Here is a 22,259-nt window from a genome sequence, read left to right as displayed (position 1 = left end):
GGTCTGAATACTTTTTGTCCCAACTAAGTAGCTTCTTGGCCTCACCAGCCCGATAAGCTCTTCTGTCTTCACAATGCTGCTTGCTTGAATCAACTTCCTGGTTTTCTGGGCAGCCTGGGAAGTCTTTGGTTAAGGGGGGGCATTTGTTGGCATGCAGGTGGAAAAATGAAAATGCATTAAAAACACAATACTTGCGTTGTTGGTGTGTTTCCGTTGAAGTCTATGGAACCAAAAAACGCAAAGAGCTGTGGGTAAAAAAAGTCTTTGACCCTTTCCAAAAATCGCACCAGTTGAAAACACAGAGGTGTGAACGTGACCCATAGCAAATCATGTTAAATGAACTGTTCTGCAAAACACAAAACACTTAAGTGTAATCCTAGCGTTAAGATTAAAGTATAACTAGAGGCAAAACTTTTTTTAGTTTTAGATAGAGTGGCAAGGGATCGGAACACTTCTCAGTTTTTATTGCCGTCTGTACCCGCGTTAAAGAGATTTTTGTCCTGTTTACAATTATCATTAAAAGTGAAAATGAAAGTAAAAGAAAATCCCAAATTTTGGGTTTTCCCCAGAGGAGTATTAGAGGGGAAATCTTCCAATGGGGACATTAGTTCTGGTGAACTGGGGGTCCTCAAGGAATTTGCAGGAATTTCCTCTCACATCCTGTTTGGTTATGTGACAGGAAGTAAAGGGAAATCTCAGCAAGTTACACAGATAATGAAAAAAAAAAATCTCGCAGGGGTTAAAACCCTCCCTTGCTCTATCCAAAATGAAAATAAAAAGTTTTACCTATAGTTCTACTCAGGGTCGATCCTAGGGTCACAGACGTCTGGGTGCAGAAATATTTCTGGCGCCCCACATGGGCGCTGTCATCTAAATCCTCCCCTTTACAAATGTTGCTATGGCAACGACTCAAACACAGAGATGCTCCCCTAAGGAGTCTTCATTACCCAGGCCCTGGGAGCCTCACAAGATCTCGTAACAATAAACAAAATACGGGAAGATAAGCAGAGTACTTTTCGGACCTGGAGGGGGGCCTCTCTGATGGACACAGAGAGGGCTTCTGTTAGAGAGTCTGTTAGAAAGAGCCCCCAGACATACTGCAGACATGATACAGGAGATGTCAGAGACTGCAGACATGATACAGGAGACGGTCAGAGACTGCAGAAATGATACAAGAGATCAGTACATCAAATGCAGCCTCATCAGTGCCCATCAATTGCAGCCTACCAGTGCCCACCAAATGCAGCCTTTTCAGTGCCCACCAAATGCAGTCTACCAGTGCCCACCAAATGCAGCCTTCCAGTGGATCACACAGAGCGGCAATGATCTCCTGCTGTCACGGAGGTTGGATTTGAATCTCCCGGATGGCCACTGTAACAAAGTCCTGCCTCCTAGACCGACTCGCGGCTCCTATGATACATGTCAATCAGTGTTCCATCTACTATCACACGAGCCGGTCTATGGGGGTGGGACCTTGTTACAGCGCCGCTGACAACACACACAGACCCAGTTCTCTGCACATTGGCAGCCACTGGAAAGAAAACTAAAAGAACCCTTGGTGTCAGGAAGATGAGCGGCCCCTCCCCCTGACCACTGCCAGGCTGGACGGGCTGCCTTATGCTTGCACTGGTGTTCTGGACAGACACACACAAGTAGAGAAGGATGCAGGGCCAGACTGGGAATAAAAAACAGCCCTGGAAAAAATATCATACCAGCCCCATAACATTATCATACCAGCCCAACAGCGTAATGGCATTATTTTCTTGTTCATGAAAGGGAAAACCATGCATTTTAAAGCACATTGAAGAGTGTATTATATATACAGAAGACAGATATGAAAGCACATAGAACTTTATATATATATATATATATAAAAGCAAATTCCAGTTAAAAGTGGTCAATCATCAAAGGGGACCCCAGGAACTCTGGGAACGTGGGGGGGGGGGGGACCACGTTCCTCAGAAAGAATACACTAAGGTAAAGGGGGGGGGGTTACTGATATAAGGGGGGAAACTTTATATCAGTGCCCCTTACATTATTGTATTCACGCCCCCTTACATCAGTGACCCTCCTCAAACTGGCCTAGCGGCGCTGTCACTGACCTCCTCTCAGGTGCACCGTGCAGGGCTCAGTCAGTCGGCTCCAGCTTGGTGGCTCTGGTTTTATCCTATAGTCTCCTCTCCACAGTCCACACACATCTGACTTCTCCCATGACCCCCATCCTGGCAGCACTCCCACTCTTGACTCCTCTCCAAACTCCCTCAGGGACTGCAGACATGATATAAGACAAGAGATATTTAGAGGTTGCGGACATGATACAAGAGATGGTCATAGGTTTGCGGACATGATACAAGAGATGGTTAGAGGCTGCGGACATGATACAGGAGGTGTCAGAGGCTGCGGGCACGATGCAGGAGATGGTTAGAGACTGAGGACATCATACTAAAGATGGTCAGACTGCAGACATGGTACAAGAGATCAATGCAGATCTGTGCCCATAATCGCAGCATCACTGGGTCCATCAATGCAGCCTCACTGTGCCCATAATCGCAGCCTCACTGTGCCCATAATTGCAGCATCACTGGGTCCATCAATGCAGCCTTAATGTGCCCATAATCGCAGCCTCACTGTGCCTACAATCACAGCCTCACTGCGCCCATAATCGCAGCCTATGTCCATCAATGCAGCCTCACTGTGCCCACAATCGCAGCCTCACTGTGTCCATCAATGTGGCCTCACTGTGCCCATCAAAGCGGCCTCACTGTGCTCATAATCACAGCCTCACTGTGCCCATGAATGCAGACTCACCATAGCCTGCCCTGGATCACACACACAGCGTACATCTCCCGATGTGTGTCACGGAGCTGGGTCTGGTGTGTGTTGTCAGTGGTGCTGTACCAAGGTCCTGCCCCCCTAGACCGGCTTGTGTGATAGTAGATGGAACACTGATTGAATCAGTGTTCTGCCTATCACACAAGATGATCGGGGGGGCGGGACCTTGTTACAGCGCCGACAACACACACAGACCCAGCTCTGTGAAAGGCAGCGCTATCACTGTGTGTGACAAACAAGAGGAGGCGGGAGCCTGGAGGGGAGCGCTGCAGCTACAGATCAAAGCGGCCTAAGGGCAGTCGGCATACCAGGTAATATCCTAGTAGGCCAGGCCAGCCCTGCACATTAGCAGCCACTGAAAAGAAAACTAAACCCTCCCCAAGCACTGCCAGGCTGGATGGGCTGCCTCATGCTCGCACTGGTGTTCTGGACGGACACACACAAGGAGAGAAGGAGGCAGGGCCGGACTGGGAATAAAAACCAGCCCTGGAAAAACCAGCCACAGATCAAAGCGGCCCCAGAGCAGGCAGCCTACCGGGAAATTTCCCCATATCCCAGTAGATCAGTCCGGCCCTGGAAGGAAGGAGGGGAGAACTCTGGCACTTTGGCACCCCCACCTCTGCCACGCATGGGTTTGATGTACTCAGCGCACCCGCACAGGATCGGCCCTGTCCTGAACACACCATTCCCACCGTGAAACATAGTGATGGCAGCATCATATTGTGGGAATACTTTTCTTCAGCAGGGACAGGGAAGCTGGTTAGAGTTGGTATGAAGATAGATGGAGAAAAATACAATCTTAGAAGGAAACCTGTTACAGTCTGCAAAAGACTTGGGACTGGGGCAGAGTTTCATCTTCCAGCAGGACAATGACCCTAAACATACAGCCAGAGCTACAAAGGAATGGTTTAGATCAAAGCAGATTCATGTTTTAGAATGGCCCAGTCAAAGTCCAGACCTAAATCCAATTGAGAATTTGTGGCAAGACTTGAAAATTGCTGTTCACAGACACTCTCCATCCAATCTGACAGAGCTTGAGTTATTTTCCAAAGAACAATGGGCAAACATGTCACTCTCTATATGTGCAAAGCTGGTAGAGACATACTCAAAAAGACTTGCAGCTGTAATTGCAGGGAAAGGTTGTTCTTCAAAGTATTGACTCAGGGGGGCTGAATACAAATGCACGCCACATTTTTCACATATTTATTTGTAAAAAAAAATCTGAAAACCATTTATCATTTTCCTTCCACTTCACAATTATGTGCTACTTTGTGTTGGTCTATCACATACAATCCCAATAAAATACATTTACATTTTTGGTTGTAACATGTTGAAAATTTCAAGGGGTATGAATATTTTTTCATGGCACTTTAATGTTGTTTGTAACTAAAGTTTCTTCAACATTTAATTTACAAATTGTACTTTTAAGAAACTTTCAAGACATAGTTTTAATAAAATAGCATTCAGGTTTATTTTGAATTTACAAGACACACATTAATGTAGTCAACAAAACAAAAAGAAAAAAAATATATTGTACAGGTATATACATATGTTCCTCGTTTAAATGTCTTTTTTCCACTTATTTAAACAGCTCACATTTTTATACAGATTACGTATAGTCTTGTTGGGTCTAATTCGCGAATCTATTTCCAAAGTTAAAAATAGTAAGTAATGTGAAGACACAAATACGAGTGAAAAAGGTCCCTACAGGTAAACCTCACAATGTACACCATTCCCAGACCTTTCAGAGCTGGGCATAAAAAAGAAAGGACTTTTCATTTGCCTGTAAATTCTATATATTGGAGTACAGTACAGGATATAGGTATTCATAGACCCTGGGTTATAAGCTCAAACTTTCAGGTGCGTGCCCACCAAGCTTTTAAAGGCATGCCCCCCTGGGTGCCTCCTCTAAAACCCTACCCCACTCCCCGAGCCCCCAGTTTTGTAGCAAGTAATGCAGAGTAGCCAAGGAATAGAAGGCCATTCAGAATAACCAAGGAATAGAATGGAATGTGTCCTGTAGTGTACCCCATGAAATTGAATTTACAGGTAAGTCACAATTCCTCTTAACTGAATCATAGAGTGACAGAATGCCCAGGAAACGTCCATTGGAGTTGGAGTTGGAGAAATGAGCATGTAAAAGCACAGGAGGAGATTTCACCTTTAAAGTGTAAAATCTCCTGATCAGTTGTCTTATCCATTGAGTGATGGTGGACTTGAAAGCAGGCTGTCTCTTCCAAGATCAAGACAAATAGGGAGTTCGTATTCCTGACAGAAGTTGTTGTTTTGAGGTAAACCCTGATGGCTCTGATTACATCAAGGACATACAAAGCTATTTCCTTTGGGTGTTTTGGAGTAGGGAATTAGGATGAAAGGACTATGGCTTCACTGAGGTGGAAGATGGATACTACCTTAGGAAGAAAGGCTGGTCTTGGGCGTAGGAAGAATGAGAAAGGGCTTCTTACAAGAGAGCTGCTAACTCAGACACACATCTGATAGACATGCTAGCAACCAAAATGGCCACTTTGCAGGAGAAGCCATCCAAGGGGGTATCCCTGATTTGTTCAAAGGGTGATCTTTGCAGGGCAGAGAGAACCAAGTTGAGGTTCCAGGGAAGCACTGGTCCCCTAGTTATTAAATCAGGCCCCCCTTGGTGCTGCAAGGGGGGCCTGATCCAAAATACACATTGAATAAAGGTTTTAACAAGGAGAGAAGGCAGAGGTTTTTGAAGAAGAATGGACGAGGCTGAAACCTGTCCTTCTAAAATGCTCATGTTCTTGTCAAATCCTGATTGTAAGAAGGCCAGAATGCAAGTCACACAATAATATTTGGATTTGAAGGAAATAAGGACTTCCAGGCACAATAATAGATTTTTCTGGAAGCGCCTTTTCTTACTTTTAGCAAAGTAAGAATGACAGATTCAGAGACCTCTTTGTCTCTTAAAGCCTGGGCTTCAACAAACATGCCATTAAGGCTAGTGACCGAGAAGCTAGATGGAACAGAGAGCCCCGAAAAAGCAGGTCTGGCCTGTTGGGGAGAGGCCAGGAGACGTCTCCTAGTAGTCTGAGTAAATTTGTGTACCAGGTTCTTCCAGGCCAGTTTGGTTTAATGAAAATCACCAGCTTCTTCTCTTGCTCCATTTTCTAAAGTAGATGAAGTAGAATTTCCACTGGGGGGGAAGGCATAGATAAGCCTGAACTGATACCAAGGCATTCAATGCCATCGCTAGAGGGTCCTTGGTCCTGGACACAGAGGTAGGTTTGTTGTTGAATCTGGAGTCTGGAATATCCGTATCCTGGGTTCCCTATTTCTGACATATCAGATTGAAGTGGTCAGGGTAAAGGGTCCATTCCCCTTGATACAGGCTCTGGTAACTGAGGTAATTCGCTTTCCAGCTTTCTTTTTCTTAGGATGTGGTCTGCAGAGATCGCTGAACAGTGAGTCTCTGTCAATGAGATTATCTGGCTTGCTTTCTTTCAGGCTGCAGGATTCCTGGTGCCTCCTTGGTGGTTGATGTAGGCCACAGTTGTGGCATTGTCTGATTGCACCCTGATTAGGTGTCCTTGCAGAAGGGAGGGGTCCAGTGTTACAGAGCCATCCTTATTGATCTGAGCTTCGGGTTGCTGATAGGGAGCTTGGCTTCCACCAATGACCATGTTATACTACCATGGAGACTATCATTGTAGGCTGTTTCTTTGATTTTAATTACAAAGAGTGAGATCAGGAGGAGCATTTTCTTCTGTGGAATGAAATCCTTAGCTTGTGATGTGTCCAGGACCAGACCCTAGTGTTCCAAGGGAAGAGGAGGCTAGAAAAATTTTTTTTTTTAGGAAATTGATCACCTAATTGAAAGCCTGGAGCATCTAAATTGTCCTGTGGACGTTTGCAGGCAGTTGGAAGGGAGATGAGTCCTTCAGATAACCTGTGACCTGTATTCCTCAAGTTCTTAGAAGGGCAGGACCTTTGTGAAAACTCTGGCAGCAGAGGATAGGCCAAAAGGCAGTTTGGCAAACTGGAAATTAATGTCCTCCGCTGCAAAGTGTAGAAAATGCTGATAAGATAAACAGGACTATGCAGAAAGGCAAGATTCAGTCTAAAATATGAGGTAGCGATGCCGCTCCAAGCGTGTTGGTGTCTCTAATAACCGCCCTCCCCACTCAACTTCAGGTGCAGGCTCTGCAATGGTGTAGAAAATTGAAGAAAACAGCTGAACAGCCGCACTCCGAATAACACTTTTTATTTGTGGCAAAACAGTGTAGGAGATCCAAAATCTTTTACATCATGGTGATGAAAGGTACAGACAGGCTAACGCATTTCACATCAATATATCTATTTCTGAGATTACGTAGAAATTGTATGGACATTGAGACATTTAAAACGCAAGCAAATGACTAGGCTTTTGGACAAAGATTACGACCCTCAAAATGTACAGCGCGAATTTCAACATGCTCTTGGAATGAACAGGGAGTCCTTACTGGAAGTTAAATCGAAACCAGATAGTGATGATACCTTTAAGTGGGCAATGTTTTCCTCATTCTCTATTCAACATAGACAAGTTAAAGCAATTTTCTCCAAACATTGGGATATCCTTAAGAATGATCGCATTCTTACTACTTCTATACCCGATCAAGCTAAGGTCATCATCAGAGGAGCACCCATTTTACAAAGTAAAATAGCTCCAAATGTCATTACCCCCCCCCCGAACTTGTTTAACAGCTTTTTTTCATGTAAAAGGTGTACCGTTTGCCAACACAATTCGGGTATTGCACGCAAGACTGTAGATTTCACATCTTCTGTTACCCATAAAAATTACCCCATTAAACATTTTTGTACGTGCACCACTAGTTATATTGTTTATTTAATTACTTGCCATTGCAAACAATATGTGGGTCGTACCATTCGTTCTTTCTCCATTAGGGTTGCTGAGCACATTGCCCTAATTAAAAGTGGCGATACCAAACATACTGTCCCCAGACATTATAAGTTCCACCATAATCGCATGTTCAAGGGGACACAGTTTGTAGTTATTGACAGATATGTTCCCCCGTGGAGGGGTGGGGCCATGACCAGAGGGGTCTCTCGTCTAGAGACCTTCTGGATATATGAGCTACAGACGTACTTTCCATACGGTATGAATATAGAACTTGATATGAATTCTTTTATCAATAAGGCTTAAATATTCATTAGTTTACATTTTACTACATACCAGGTTATCTCTCTCCAATTTTTTCATACAACTCTCATTTAATATAAAGGTGTTTTTATTTATGTATTTTCTTCCATATATATCCATTGTTATATGTACATGACCCCCTGAGAATCCATTCCATATGTGCCAATTATTAGTCCCTATACAACTCGAGTTTTTCATTTTGTATTCATTTTTCTTTGATTCCATCTATTATAGAACACTTACAGGGCGTCTATTATAGCCCCTCTATATTTGGCACTTGTGGACATGTGTGCTGACAGTTGATCACATGTCATGATCCTCCCTTTGCTGTTTGGAACGCACGCTCCAGTCGGAGCTGGAGCGCATGACGTCATTGCGCTGAGACTTACCTGGGCCGCAATGTGCGTGCGCAGTTTGAATGGAACGCACGTTTTAGATTAGGCTGGGGCGCATGATGTCATGGCACGGCGACGTGCTTAGGCCACATTGTGCAGGCGGTGTTTGAGTGCATGACGCTGCCCCGTCACGTTGTTACAGCCCCTCCAAGCAGCATTTCTGCAGTTTTTGCTATTTGTTCAAACCACCCTTAACACCTCTTTTTACATGGGCTTATTTGGACCCCCCTTTATTTCATTTTGTGGAGAACCAATTTTATATACAGAACGGTGGAACGCATATTTCCACCGGAAACAATTTCATATTAGGTCCATTGTGAGTGCTGGAACGCACGCTAGTCCGCCATCCTGCCCCGAAACCGGAAGTGGGGTCAAACACACTCGGAAATCGATTCTCAATCATGGGGGTCACATTATCTTTATATTTCTTGACGGCTGCAATGGAATGGTTCCCCTGACGATGTCCAAGGAGACGAAACGCGTCGGAAAGATTCCATTGCCACCATTTTATATACTAAAGCGCTGTTTTATCCACTCAAATGTGAGTTTTTCCACTTTTTAATAAATTGTTTTATTATTTACGGAATTACGCTATGTGGCCTTTTTTGTTCTCCGTTTCTATCCACCCTTATCAGACATCCATGTAACACGGGATGTGCTGAGCTCTACTACTCCATTGTTGGTCGTGTTTTTTGGGTACAACCTCCAGAAGATCACGCTTTGCCAGTGGTCATTATCACCACACAAGTCTGTTTGACCCATTGAACGTAGGTTCCTCTAGGTTCAAACGTGCTGGTAAGCCTCCACTTCACCAGTAGTGGTGCTTTTTCACTTTATGTTTGCTTCTATCAAGATTTTCACATTTACAAGTTTTTTTGGGACTTTCGATTCTATTCATATTTGGAACTTTTTATTACATTTATTATCATCCACAATTTTCTATTCATCTGTTGGTGTTTACTTATTGGGTATACTTTTACCTATTTAATATGTTTATATATGTGACTTACTTGCATAGCGCTACACTTTTTTGGCTCATATTTCTTTGCATACACTAATTGTTGTGTTAGCTGCTTTTCTTTGTCCAAGGCAGCACAGAATTATTTTGTATATAACGCGTTTCACATTAATATAGATGCTTAATCATAGCTATGATTAAGCATCTATGATGATGTGAAACACGCTAGCCCTTCTGTACCTTTCAACACCATGATGTAACAGATTTTGGATCTTCTACACTGCTTTGCCACAAATAAAAGGTGTTATTTGGAGTGTGGCCGTTCAGCTGTTTTCTTCAATTTTCTATGCAGAAAGGTATCTTGGATGCCTATGAATGTCAGATATTTCCCTTGTCTCAGAGAGGAAATACCTGACCTTGCCGATTTCATTCTGGAATTTTTTAAATTTGAAGGTATTTGTTGAGGGATTTTAGGTCCAGGATAGGATGAATACAAGCTTTGGGCCTTAAAAACGTGAATAGGTTTAAAAAGAATCCTTTGAATCAGTCTTGTGGGAGTACTAGCATAATTATTCTCTGGGGCAAAAGATGGTTCAGGGCATTCTGTAAACCTGACTGGCCTTTGGCCGATGTTTGATTTGAGAAAAGAAAGAGGTGAGGGGGTAGAGTTTTGAACTGTATTTTGCACCTCTTTAAAATGACTGATTAAACATGCAGGTCTGGGACATCTGTGACACAGAGAGGCAAACTGTAACAGATACCCCATCCCCACTCTCCCAGGAGTGAGGCAGCCCCTTCATTGGGAAGAGGGCTTGGTGGCCAAGTCTTACGTCAAAAGGAAGAGGTGAACTTAGGTTTTGAAGTTGAATCCTGAGCAGTAGCTCTGTGTTTTAAAGAGGTAAAGGATCCCGGGGAGGGGCAGTTGAATCTTCCTCTGTAAAAGGTATAACTGTCGCTTCTGTAAGATCTGTAATGCACCTGTCAAGTGCCTCTCCAAAAAGATGCCCTACTTCAATGGGTATACGTGTAAAGAGCCTTTCACAGGCAGCTTCAGCTGTACAGGCTTTGAGGCACAAGATTCAAGTGTGCATTGAGATTAGAGACATTTTGAACTTTGTTTCATTACTAGTTCTGGTGCATCCACACACAAAAGTAGAGCAGGAGGAGATAAATGCTGTAATTTCTCAGTTAGGGCATTGTCCTGGAACACAGTATCATGTTGGTTGCCCTTTGCCCTAGTCCAGTTAAAGCAGAACTTCACTCTCTCAATTAACTCTTTTTAATCCTTCCTGCCTGCATGCCAGAGCTAAGGGCAGATGGATTCCAGGAAGTAAATGCTACGTGGATCATAAATTTTGCTTAGAATATTAAAAATTGACCAAAGCGGAGTTCCAGACGTTTCTTTGTTTATTAAAAGTCAGCAGCTACAAAGAGTGTAGCTGCTGACTTTTATTAAACACACACTCACCTGTCCCATGGTCCAGCGATGTGGCAGCCTGAAGCCTTGGTTCTCTCCCTCTCTGTGGCACCAGCATCACTACTGTGGGCATCCAGCTGTGACAGCTTGTGGCTTCACAATTCGGTGCAAGCCACGCTGCGTGCCCTGAATGGCCGGGTAATCTTTTGGAACCTGTGACGTGTCCCAGAAGATTGCAGGAAGGGAGAGGTCACCTAGGCGGCCCAAGCGGAAGTGGGAGCTGGGTACCTGTCAAAACTAGATACCCGCTCCCCCACTCCCCCCAAAAAAAGACATGCCAAATGTGGCATTTCAGGGGGTCAGGATTCCTTAAAGTGGAAGTTCCACTTTTGGGTGGAATGTTACTTTAAATAGCATTTTTGGTTTGGTGGTTGGCGTTGGAAGACAGAGGAATGAAAGGAAACCTTCCTAACCTCTTAAGTGAAATATTTAATGGCTGTGACACTGGCCTTCAAATGGCAACAAGTGCTCAAGGCTTTTCGTTTATTGGAGTTCAGCTGACCAGCTACAAGGGTTACACACAACCTCAGTAGCAATGGAGCAGGAGGGGGGATGCCTCGGAGCCAAACACTTGTAGGCCGCAGTAACCCAGGTCTTGTGAGAACAACTGCTAGTACTGTGCCCTCAAAGAAAGAACCAGGAGATGTTGCTGGTCCGGAGTCTCTGCAAAGAGAAAGGTTGGGTTGGTGGATGGTAGAGTCCCAAGGCTCTGCCAAGGAGTCAACAAATCCAAAAGCTGCATGAGAAGTCAGAGTGCCTATAATGCAGCCTATTTTTTACTGATATAATTGTCAACCTGAAAGATCATCATCCAGAGAAGGAGGGATAGAGAAAAACAAAGGAAGCCTCTCTCAGTAGAGAGAAGAGGTCCATTGGCTATGGGCAGTAGAAAAAACTGAGGCTAGCTTGTGAGTGGGAAGGGATATATAGGGGAATGTCCCTGCAGCCTTCCTTTTTTTTGACCTCGGGTGTTCAGACACTCAAAGGTAGTTTCATATAACATAGTCGTAATGATTAAAGAGCCTGTGTCCTATACTGTACAACTAGAAAATAAACTTTTATTCAGAATGCTAGACCTACAGCAGGTCAAATAACAGTCAACAAATATTGTTTTAATATCAACATTCTAGTGAGAAATGTCTATTTATTGTTGTAAAGCATATTATAGTTGACACAATACATTTCACAGTTATGAAATGTGTTTGCCTGAAACATCCTGATAGTAAACCAGGAGTGCAAACTGAAGTGCTTATTCTAGTGCTGTACTGAAATAACTTTACCTTCGTTCTACTGTATTTCTCATTTTGCTTATCTTGGCTTCAAGTCTTTCAATATCCACGCCAAAAAAGACAAGAAAGAAATAGCCATGATCTGATTTGATCTGATCTCACTGGAATGCATAAAATTTAAAGGAACAATGAGCCCAAATATTATATAATGACTTATTACAGTTCTAACTGTTCCTTTTTGTCATCAAAAAGAAAAATCATTGTATTTGTGGTGTGAAAGGCGAAAATATTAACCTAGTAGATGGTCCTTATAGGATCCGATTCATAAACAAAGGAAACATGATTATGATGTCCTAAACAATCAGTCTACTTCTGCTGCAGCTGAATCAATGCATCCTTTCGTCTCTCAAAACACATTATTCATTCAAATGGAAACACTTACTGGTGAAATATTATGGTTTTACTGGGAATAGCTAAACCATATGTCCTTGCCTTGGAAACATTTATATGTAACAGCTTGTCATGAACACATTCACTGGTGTGGAACATTATACCACAGAGACCTTCAGATGCACTTTGGTTCAGTTGGTGCTCAGGATCACATTACATCAGCATACTCCTATATGGGCAGTTGAGGCAGTCCTCGGCTCAAGGATAGTACTGGCCTTCCAGTATACAGTAACTGCAGCAGTATTCCTTGTCAGCCCTCTCAATGCTCCCACCCCTCACCCAAGTCACTATGCTGTGTTAATCATTAGTGGTGCAAGTGATAAACTTCTGGGGGGATTCGCCAACGCCACACCCTACTGTGTCATCTTTTTTAGAAATGCATTCACAGTGATGAAAAAGTAGGAAAGTGAGTACTAGCCCTGCCTTCTGTGATGACTGTCAGACAAGCATTAATATAACTGGGGCAAAGAGTAGTCCAATTGGCACTAGGCAGCGTTGCCACCCAGCATGTGCCTCCTGTAGCTGGGGCCAGTAAACAGCCTCTCTTATGAGACATGAGGTCAAAGACCATTATTAAAGCTGTCCGCAGATGGATTGAATTGCAGATGGTTTAGCCAAAATTCGATCCATCTACGGCCGGTCCTGTTCAACAGCAGACAATCTACTGATTGACTGTTTATGAACAGGCTTGCTGGAAAACCTTAGTTCGATCAAAGCTGTGGCCAATAGGATAAGATACTATGTAGTTGCTGCTGTGCTGGTTGCTATTATGCTTTCTTTTATAAATGGACAGATCACATTTTGTAAACAGTATTGATGCTTTACAGTCAAATAACAGGCATTACTGGCAACAGGAGTTTAACTTCGGTAAGATAATTAATGTCCATACACTAAAGAGGAAGTTGGTGATGCAAGCACATTTCAACCAACCTCAGACAAAAACACCCATTTGTATGTTTAACTTCTTATGCTTGTAGTGTACTTCCATTAAAAAGGGAGGAACCAGGAGCACAGAGCTATGGATGGCAACTTTGGCTTTTCTGCAGGAGAATAACACCAATTGGAAAATATTTTCTAAACTGTCTAATTGATTACATTCCCCACAAAATGGTTAACTGGGGTTTTCTGAGGGTGCCAAAGCCATACGATGCCTGTTCAATTCAGCTTCTTTTGGATAGATTGGAAGTCACTCCTCTAATTTCTATAGGTATGTCAAAACTTCTGTATTTTTAATCGGACTGCTTTAGTCTGCACTTACTTCCCTCTTTTGTGATGACACTCTTGTTTAAAGTCTTTTAATGTTTAGGTTTACATATAAAAAAAAGATCATCTTAAAATTTAAACTTAAGATTTTAAGAAAAAAAAAAAAGCACTGTCATGCAAATAACATCCCTGTTATTTATAAAATCTTGCTCTTTGTAAAATAAAAATTCTAGTTTACATAATTAAAAAACTGCATCAAGCACCTTAGAACTTCTGAAAAACCTGGTCTCCTGTAATTCAGTGTGTGGCTGCCTCAGGATGTCTCTAAATGTTAGTCCAAGGGAGGGCTCACTGCAAAGGTCCACGGCCCTGGCATGTAAAAGTTGCAGTATTTGATGGCATTACTCTTTCCATACTTGTTCAGACTCTACCTAGGCCAAGCAGCCAGGCGAGGGAGGATGGTGTTTCTGTGTTTCTCATACGTTTCTAACCTACCAATTGGGTCTGGAAGTACTGCTTATGTATGTGATGTTTTCTTATATGTGCACCCTCTCCAGCAACACATACTCACCTTTCCTTTGTTCCCCCTATGGCTCCATTTGACTGCTGGAAGTGGAGCTTACACAGGGCAGAGAACTTCTGCCCCCATGTGACAATTCTGGGCCAATTATCAAGCACCCGAGCTAACAGTTGAGAAGTGTGTGTGTGTGTGTGGAGGGGAGAGGGGGCTGGGTGATTTACATGCTTCACCATAACTGAAGTAATGGGTGTTTTCTTTACTCTGAACATCTGCATGGAGCACTGGGAGACAAAGAAGTATGGGCTGCTGGGGAGGGAGGCGTTAGAGCACACCTGTTGTTTTACCTTGCATTTGCTGCTTACCAGCTCCTAGTTATAGGGGACTACATTAGTTTTATTTTTTTCAGCTTCTTTTTCTCTTTATTTTCCCCTGCTTGCAACACATTTCCAGTCCCTAGGGAGACAATGTCACTCAGTGTACTGTATTCTATGGAGGAACTGTTTTTACCCTGGAGAGAAATAACCCAAACTTGATGTATGCTTCACTGTGCAGTTACAAGAGTTGAAGGATCCCCATGTTCCATGTTCCAGAGTCGATAGAATTCTGTGAAATCAACATAAGGCTCCACACGACCATCTTCATCTGGCTGAAGGGAGACAGATGGGCGAGTGCGGAAGAGGCCACCATCGGAGCTGGAGCTGCTGCTCTGAGTGTGTGTGTTGGTGGACTGAAGCGTAGCACTTGGTGATTGCCTAGATAAACGGTAAAAACGTTAGATCAAGAAAACATAAAAGAGTAGCATCATAAAAACATGAACAACATGAGTAAGAGGCAAGAGAATGCAGAATTTCATTTTACTACCAGAAAAAGAGATACCATAACTCCTGTATCGAAAATAACATTTATGTCTGCTAGACAAAATGAGCATGAATTCGCCTGCATAACACAAAGTCATTTAGGACCCATCTCTTATAATATTCACTCTAAAAAAAAAAAAAAAAAAAGTCCTAAAGCTGAATTCTGAATTAAAAAGATAAACATACAGGTAAAATACATACATGTGGACTGATCTACCCGCTAAAATATTTGTGCCTTGTTTAGCCAGTTTTGTCACCCAGGCAACCGTGCCTGTCATGATACCCAGGTCCTAGACCACCACTGCAGTGGTAAAACAGTTTGGTCAAGGAACATGTCCCCTATCTGCAGAATAGATAATGAGTTAGAATCAGCACATTTCTCCCTCCTGTCAGCATGTGCACTGCAGCAGAGCCTGACTGCCCCTTCCTCCCTGGGTTTGAGAGCCGCTATACAGGGGATTAGGTACTTAAACTAGTTGCATTTAAAATAGTTGTAAACCTCTTAAATAAAAAATGAGCAAAGCATATCCCTCTATAGTGTGTACTTACCCCAATCCAAAGCATCTAGTATGGTTCCCATCTGATCTCTCTCCTCCCTCTCCTATCTGCATGATTTACTTCTGACAGATTATCCAAACAACACAGGATCTTGTAGAGGATACCCCCCCCCCCCCCCCCCCAAGCATGCAGAAGGTGACTGACAGGCTCAGCTTGTCATGGATCCATATGAAACTGTATGTTCATTCCCTCCATTCAAGTCACAGCTTGTGATTGTGAAGTGTGTGATATCGAACTCCTGCCCTCCTGGGGCTGAGAAAAAGCCTTTGATCTGTGTGTTTTTGAAGGCCGTAGAGAAGAGAGGACTGCAGATAAACAGGAGAACGTATGTGGGAAAATTTGTTTCATCTCTGTGTATCACATGTGGCTAGTCACTTCAGTGGGTATACACCAGGGTTTACAACCACTTTAAAAATACACTTTTGTTTTATTATTTTTAATGGGTACACAACTACTACTGTTTTTTCTTTTTATTTCTGCTGATTCAGCCCTAAAGTGGTTCTATTCATGCATTCTATGCACGAAGGTAAAAAACCTTTGGATCCCACTGCTGTTAATTACAGCCAAGGGGAGAGCAGGGGAGGACAGCCGCGGCTCTATGTGTCTTATGGATGCATAGAGCAGCGGCTCGGGAGCGAGCATGCAGTGGTGCTCCCAGGGCAAGCGTCTTTCTCTGGGGGCACCGTTTGAGGGGGAGGAGCCAGGAGTGCTGGTGGGAGACCTGAAACGAAGAGGCTCAGAGCTGCTTTGTGCAAAACCATTGCACAGAGCAGGTAAGTATAACATTTTTGCTATGTAACCACTTGCTGCCCGCCCACCGTCATATGACGGCGGGACGGTGCAGCTGTTATCCTGGGCCGCCATCATATGACGGCGCTGCCTTCCAGGATCCCACGCGCGCCGCCGCATCACTCGGGTCCCAATGCGCGTGCCCAGCGGCTGCGATGTCCGCCGGGCACCCGCGATTGCCCGGTAACCGAGCAGGACCGTGGATCTGTGTATGTAAACACACAGATCCACGTCCTGTCAGATGGGAGGAGACTGATGGTGTGTTCCTTGTACAGAGGAACACCGATCGGTCTCCTCCCCTTGTGATTCTATGCTCATGGCAGTAGAATCCAACATTTCCGGTAAGCGTATCCCATCTATTTGTCAAGTTTGATGACATCTGAGCTGACAGTTGGGAAGCAGATAGAACTGACACACGGATTCTTCATATTCACTGTGGACTATTTTTGCTTTGATAACACGTCACTATTGGGACACTATGTTCACATGCACAGAGACTTTTTATTTATATAGATTTACATTGCGCATGTGTGTTTTAGCGCTACAATTTATTTAATATCTGTTTACATTTTTGTCACATGGTTTGTAGCAGCTTGTTTAGTTTGTTTTGGGTAGCGCATTAATCATTCCCCTTGTGAATCCCCTCCTCCCACAGTTAGAATCACTCCTTAGGAACACATTTAACCCTACAGCGCCCCCTCCTGGTTAACCCCTTCATTGCCAGTCACATTTATACAGTAATCAATGCATTTTTATAGCACGGATCACTGTATAAATGTGAATAGTCCCAAAAATGTGTCAAAATTGTCCGATGTGTCCGCCGCAATATCGCAGTCACGATAAAAATCGCAGATCGCCACCATTACTAGTAAAAAAAAAAAAAAAATAATAAAAATGCTATAAATCTATCCCCTTATTTTGTAGACACTATAACTTTTGCGCAAACCAATATACGCTTATTGCGATATTTTTTACCAAAAATATGTAGAAGAATACATATCAGCCTAAACTGAGGAAAAAAATTGTTTAAAAAAAAAAATTGGATATTTATTATAGCAAAAAGTAAAAAATATTGTGTTTTTTTCAAACTTGTCACTCTTGTTTTGTTAATAGCGCAAGAAATAAAAACCGCAGGGGTGATCAAATACCACCAAAAGAAAGCTCTATTAGTGGGGAAAAAATGATAAAAATTTAATTTGTGTACAGTGTTGTATGACCGCGCAATTGTTATTCAAAGTGTGACAGCGCTGAAAGCTGAAAATTGGCTTGGGCAGGAAGGGGGTGAAAATGCCCTGTATGGAAGTGGTTAAAAAAAAACAAAGCTTTGATACCACTTTAACCACTTCAGCTCCGGAAGGTTTTACCCACTTCCCGACCAGGCCATTTTTTGCGATACGGCACTGCGTTGCTTTAACTCACAATTGAGCGGTTGTGCAACGCTGTACCAAAAATAAAATTAAATCCACAAATAGAGCTTTCTTTTGGTGCTATTTGATCACCTTTTTATTTGTTTCGCTATAAACAAAAAAAGACCACTTATTTTGAGAAAAAACCCAATATTTTTTACTGCTATAAAATGATCTCAATATAAAAATAAAAAAAAAAATTTCTTCATCAGTTTAGGCCAAATTGTATTCTGCTACATATTTTTGGTGAAAAAAATCCCAAAAAGCGTATATATTTATTGGTTTGTGCAAAAGTTATAGCATCTACAAACTATGGGATAGATGTAGGGATTTTTTTAAATTTTTAAGGTTTTTACTAGTAATGACAGTGGATCAGTGATTTTTAGCGAGACTGCGACATTGAGGCGGACAAATCTGACACTTAGTAACACTTTTTGGGGAACAGTGACACCAATACACTGATCAGTGCTAAAAAAAAAAAAAAATGCACTGACACTGTATAAATGACACTGGCAGGGAAGGGTTTATCAGGGGCAAAGGGTTAACTGTGTTCCCTATGAGTATTTTCTTACTGTGTGGGCCAGATGCACTCGAGGAAGAGAGACATCTGTGTTCCTGATAAGGGCTTCTGGTGAGTGTGCATTTGTATCATTGGTGGTGCAGCATGTTTACCCTGAAATTGGGTTTAAAATTTCTGCACTAAAGACACACTTTGGATGGGAGGCATTTAAACAGAGCACAAGATAAAGATTTGGATGTGATGACAGTTCAAGAAGGACTCTATATTTGTACATTTTTTCTTTTTATGGCACAAGTTGATTTGATTTTTTGTGCACAAATTCATCACGAATGGGACATTAATATATGAATTGCATGATTTTGTTGATTTAATTCCTACATTCCTTTTTGAATAATCCAATTTATTGCACATTATTGATAATTGCAGTGTCTAAGGTATAAATCACTTAGTACGTATAAGTTAAGGATTTATTTAGTCGAATGGCGCCTACTTTATTTCTTTAGTTCAGATTATCAATGTGGTTCACTCTTAAAGGGGCAGCTGTCAGATATTTTTAGCACATGGTTGACGCCTTTTATATTGGAAGAAAAAATATTCATCAGACAAAAAGGAAGCAAATGGACCTCAAATGGGGTATTTCCATCACTTTATTCCACTGAAGGTTGCTGTTTTTCTTGAAAATAACATTTATATGTAGCTAACTGGATAGAATGTGAATTAAAAAATGACTAAATGATTGAAAGAATAATTCCAGGCATGGTATATTTTTACATAGTTTGGACCAATGTTACCATGTATTTACCATGCCTGCCCAGTGCCTCTGGATGCTGGAAATCACTGAAGTAGATTCCAGTGATCTTCATTACTTCTGGGTCTCACGCTAAGCAGCCAACCTGATGCATTCTGAACACAGGAGGTTGGTCGCTCAGCATAGGCATAATTTAGAAAATGCTTTGCGTGTTCTGAGTAAATGCAAAGCTTTTTCTGATTAGACGAGCCAGAAAGCGTGACGTCTGAATGGCTCTCTGTGCTGAACAGCAAACAGCCTGCATTTGCAATACATCAGGGTGGCCACTTGGCACAATACCCGGAAGCAAATGGAAATCACTGAAGTAGCTGTGTCTACTTCAGTGACTTCCAGCTTGTAAGGGCATAGGGCTGGTATGGTATACTGGACTAATGTAATTGTGTAAAAATATACTATGCCTGGAATTCATCTTTAATGAATTTCCCCACCCCACAGCTACGGATGAAATACAACACTAGCCATAGGTGTTACAGGAGCCAGATTTGTGTTTCCATAGTATTCAACTGCATGCCACACAACTAAAAGCCAGAATATAACTAGTTGATGAATTTTTGGTTTTAGTTAAAGGGAAACACTTTGATGACCTAGGCCAGGAATTAAAAATTCATCAGGCTGAATGCCCATGTACCTACTGACCAAGTTGCTGAATTAACAAACATCAATGGATTGAAATATCCTAAAAATTCTTAATAATAGTGTCTCAGGTTTCAATAATTTATTGAGATTTCTAGTTTTAAGAATCATTTAATCCACTTTGGGCCTGCATTACTTATAACTGGTACATACAAGGTTGGAGTTGCTCCATCCAGTGTTGAACTGCTGTGAGTTCCGTTCACCATTGTCCCTTGTGATGGCATTACTAGCGATAGAGTTACACTGGTTTTGCTAGTGTTTTGTGCACTAGAATAGGGCACCGACACAGGGTATACTCGACCACCTGAAACAAGTAAGCAAGTCAGTAGGAAAAATATATACATACCAGATAACAGAAATTTTGACATTCTGGTAAATTCCATATCTTGAAGTATAGTGCAAGACAAAGGAATCAATTCATAGACCATGGGTTATATGCTGCTACCTTCTGGTGGTTGGGTCTGCCCCTAGTGTATCCATATAACCCCACCCACTCTGTGAGGCTCCAGTTTTTCTTTTAGCAAGCAATAAGGAGATTACAGAAAAAAGAGGGGAAGGGATCAGTGTCCTGTACTGTACATGAAGATGTGGAATTCAGGGGTACATCAAAATTCCTACTATCTTTACTGTACACTACAGTACTTGATTTATAGACCATAGGACATCCCCAATCAAGGGGTGGGCAACAACACAGCTAAGGAGCAACAACAGGCCTTCAGGAAATGAACAAGATTGGTTAAGGGACCCAAAAAATAGGTAACAGGAAAAGTACCCTGCAGCTAGAGCAAGCGACAGTGGAGGCTCAAACATTCATGTGGCAAACAAATGGTTTGAAGAAACATAAATAGAAAATCAGGCTATGGTTTCCACACAAGGAAGGACAAATCCAATGACTACCCAGCTACGTGGAAGGGGAGAGAGGAATGGCAAGAAGTTACCCGGAAGTGAAGAAAAATGGTCTTCAGGGGTGCGGTGGAAAGGGGCAGTCATCCAATCAAAAGGTCAGGATTGGCATAACTAGGGAATATCCGGGAAGTGCGGATTTTCGTGAATCAATGGGCAAGGCTGTAGAGCAGCCGTAAGCAGAAAATGAGAGTTAAGCAAGGCAAGCAAGTGCTGAAGCCCCTACAGACTGCAGGAAACCCTGGGAACATGGGTGTTATGCCAATACCAAGTTAGTGAATGAATTGGACCGATGCCAAGAAAAAGAATAGTGGATTTGACCTTTAAATAGGTAAGTTGGCAATCCTCAGCCCTGGAAGAGGCAAATGAGGGTGCTGCAGGGCTCAGAACAGAACTTGAGTGCTGAAAGCCATGGAGGAATGTCCTATAGCACTAAGCAATAGCAGGAACTTCAGGTTATGGTACTAACCTCTTCAAGTAGGGTGGAGAAGGATCCAGTGACCTGAATATAAGAAACTACACCTGGACAACCAGCATACGTTAGAATTAAGCTGGCAATACATTTTTTTGTTTAGCCAGTGGGCTGAATTAAACTTAAAAAAACAAAAACAAAAACAGATGCCTCCATCTGCACAGACAATTTGGATGGAGGAATCCCCTCTCGGCTGGGAAATTGTACTCTGACAGCAGAACCCAATACTGTCATAATACACTGACCAGTGGCTGCAAATGACTGCCTGCAGCTGCTAATTCCAATAAATTTTCCAGCATATTCCATGAACCTCTGCAAGTGGGAACTGCCACACATTGACTGAAATTCAGCCAGTCCCTGCTGAACCAGCCTAATTTTGATCAGTGATTGGCCAACTTTAGTCTCATAATGGGCAACTGAAAAATGGCAACAAAAAAATTGTTAGACCTGGCGTAGGTAAGAATGTGGTGCTAAAAGAGGGCATTTAGGAAAAGACACGGACATCCAGACAAAAAAAAGATTGGGGGGAAAAAACCCAGAAGGATGCAGACTCAGCGACAGGAGAGTAGTGTGAGCAGCAGTGGTTAGGCAAATAATGCAAGAATTCAGGCTCAGGAGTCCTGTGGTATCGAGTCTCCGAAGCACAATGGGATCATCCAGGGCGTTAGAAAGGGCCCAATAGTTTAGCACCACAAATACGGTAGAGGGAAAAATAATTTCTGCATAATGGGGGTTCTTTTTTATTTATTTCTTCTTTTACTATTTGAAGTTTTGGCTTTCGCCATAATGATGCTTTATATTAAGACCAGTTAATATATGCCTAGTCTCTACCGTGGAAATTTACAGGCAAGTCTAGAAGGGAATGTTCTCAGGCTCCCTCGATGTTCCGCTGGTGAATTCTGTTTGACCGTTCAGTTTTCGGACTCTGAACCTATAAGGCTGGGTTCACACTGCTACTGGATGCTGCTCGCAGCAAGGGTCCGGTGTGTCCCTGTCCTCCGTTTCAGGGACGAATCAGGGCCGTATTTTTACCTGAATTCAGCTCTGAAATGGAGCCAAAGATGCACAGGACTCCT

General features: G+C 42.6%; 1 protein-coding gene across 2 annotated transcripts in view; it reads right to left on the bottom strand.

Annotated features, from left to right (window-relative positions):
- Nucleotides 1-4,278: 4,278 nt before the first annotated feature.
- Nucleotides 4,279-22,259, bottom strand: part of TAB1 (TGF-beta activated kinase 1 (MAP3K7) binding protein 1) — a 228,151-nt gene continuing 210,170 nt past the window's right edge. For both annotated transcript variants that reach the window (XM_073592549.1, XM_073592550.1), the window contains 2 exons: nucleotides 19,962-20,112; nucleotides 4,279-14,989 (listed from right to left, as the gene is read on the bottom strand). In XM_073592549.1, coding sequence (XP_073448650.1) covers nucleotides 14,779-14,989; nucleotides 19,962-20,112 — 362 coding nt within the window. In that variant the 3' untranslated portion in view covers nucleotides 4,279-14,778. The remainder of the gene's footprint in view (nucleotides 14,990-19,961; nucleotides 20,113-22,259) is intronic.

Source organism: Aquarana catesbeiana, linkage group LG07, assembly GCF_042186555.1.
Source record: "Aquarana catesbeiana isolate 2022-GZ linkage group LG07, ASM4218655v1, whole genome shotgun sequence".
Taxonomy (NCBI): Eukaryota; Metazoa; Chordata; class Amphibia; order Anura; family Ranidae; genus Aquarana; species Aquarana catesbeiana.
The sequence above is the reverse complement of the archived record's forward strand: the minus strand, read 5'-3'. Positions and strand labels throughout refer to the sequence as shown.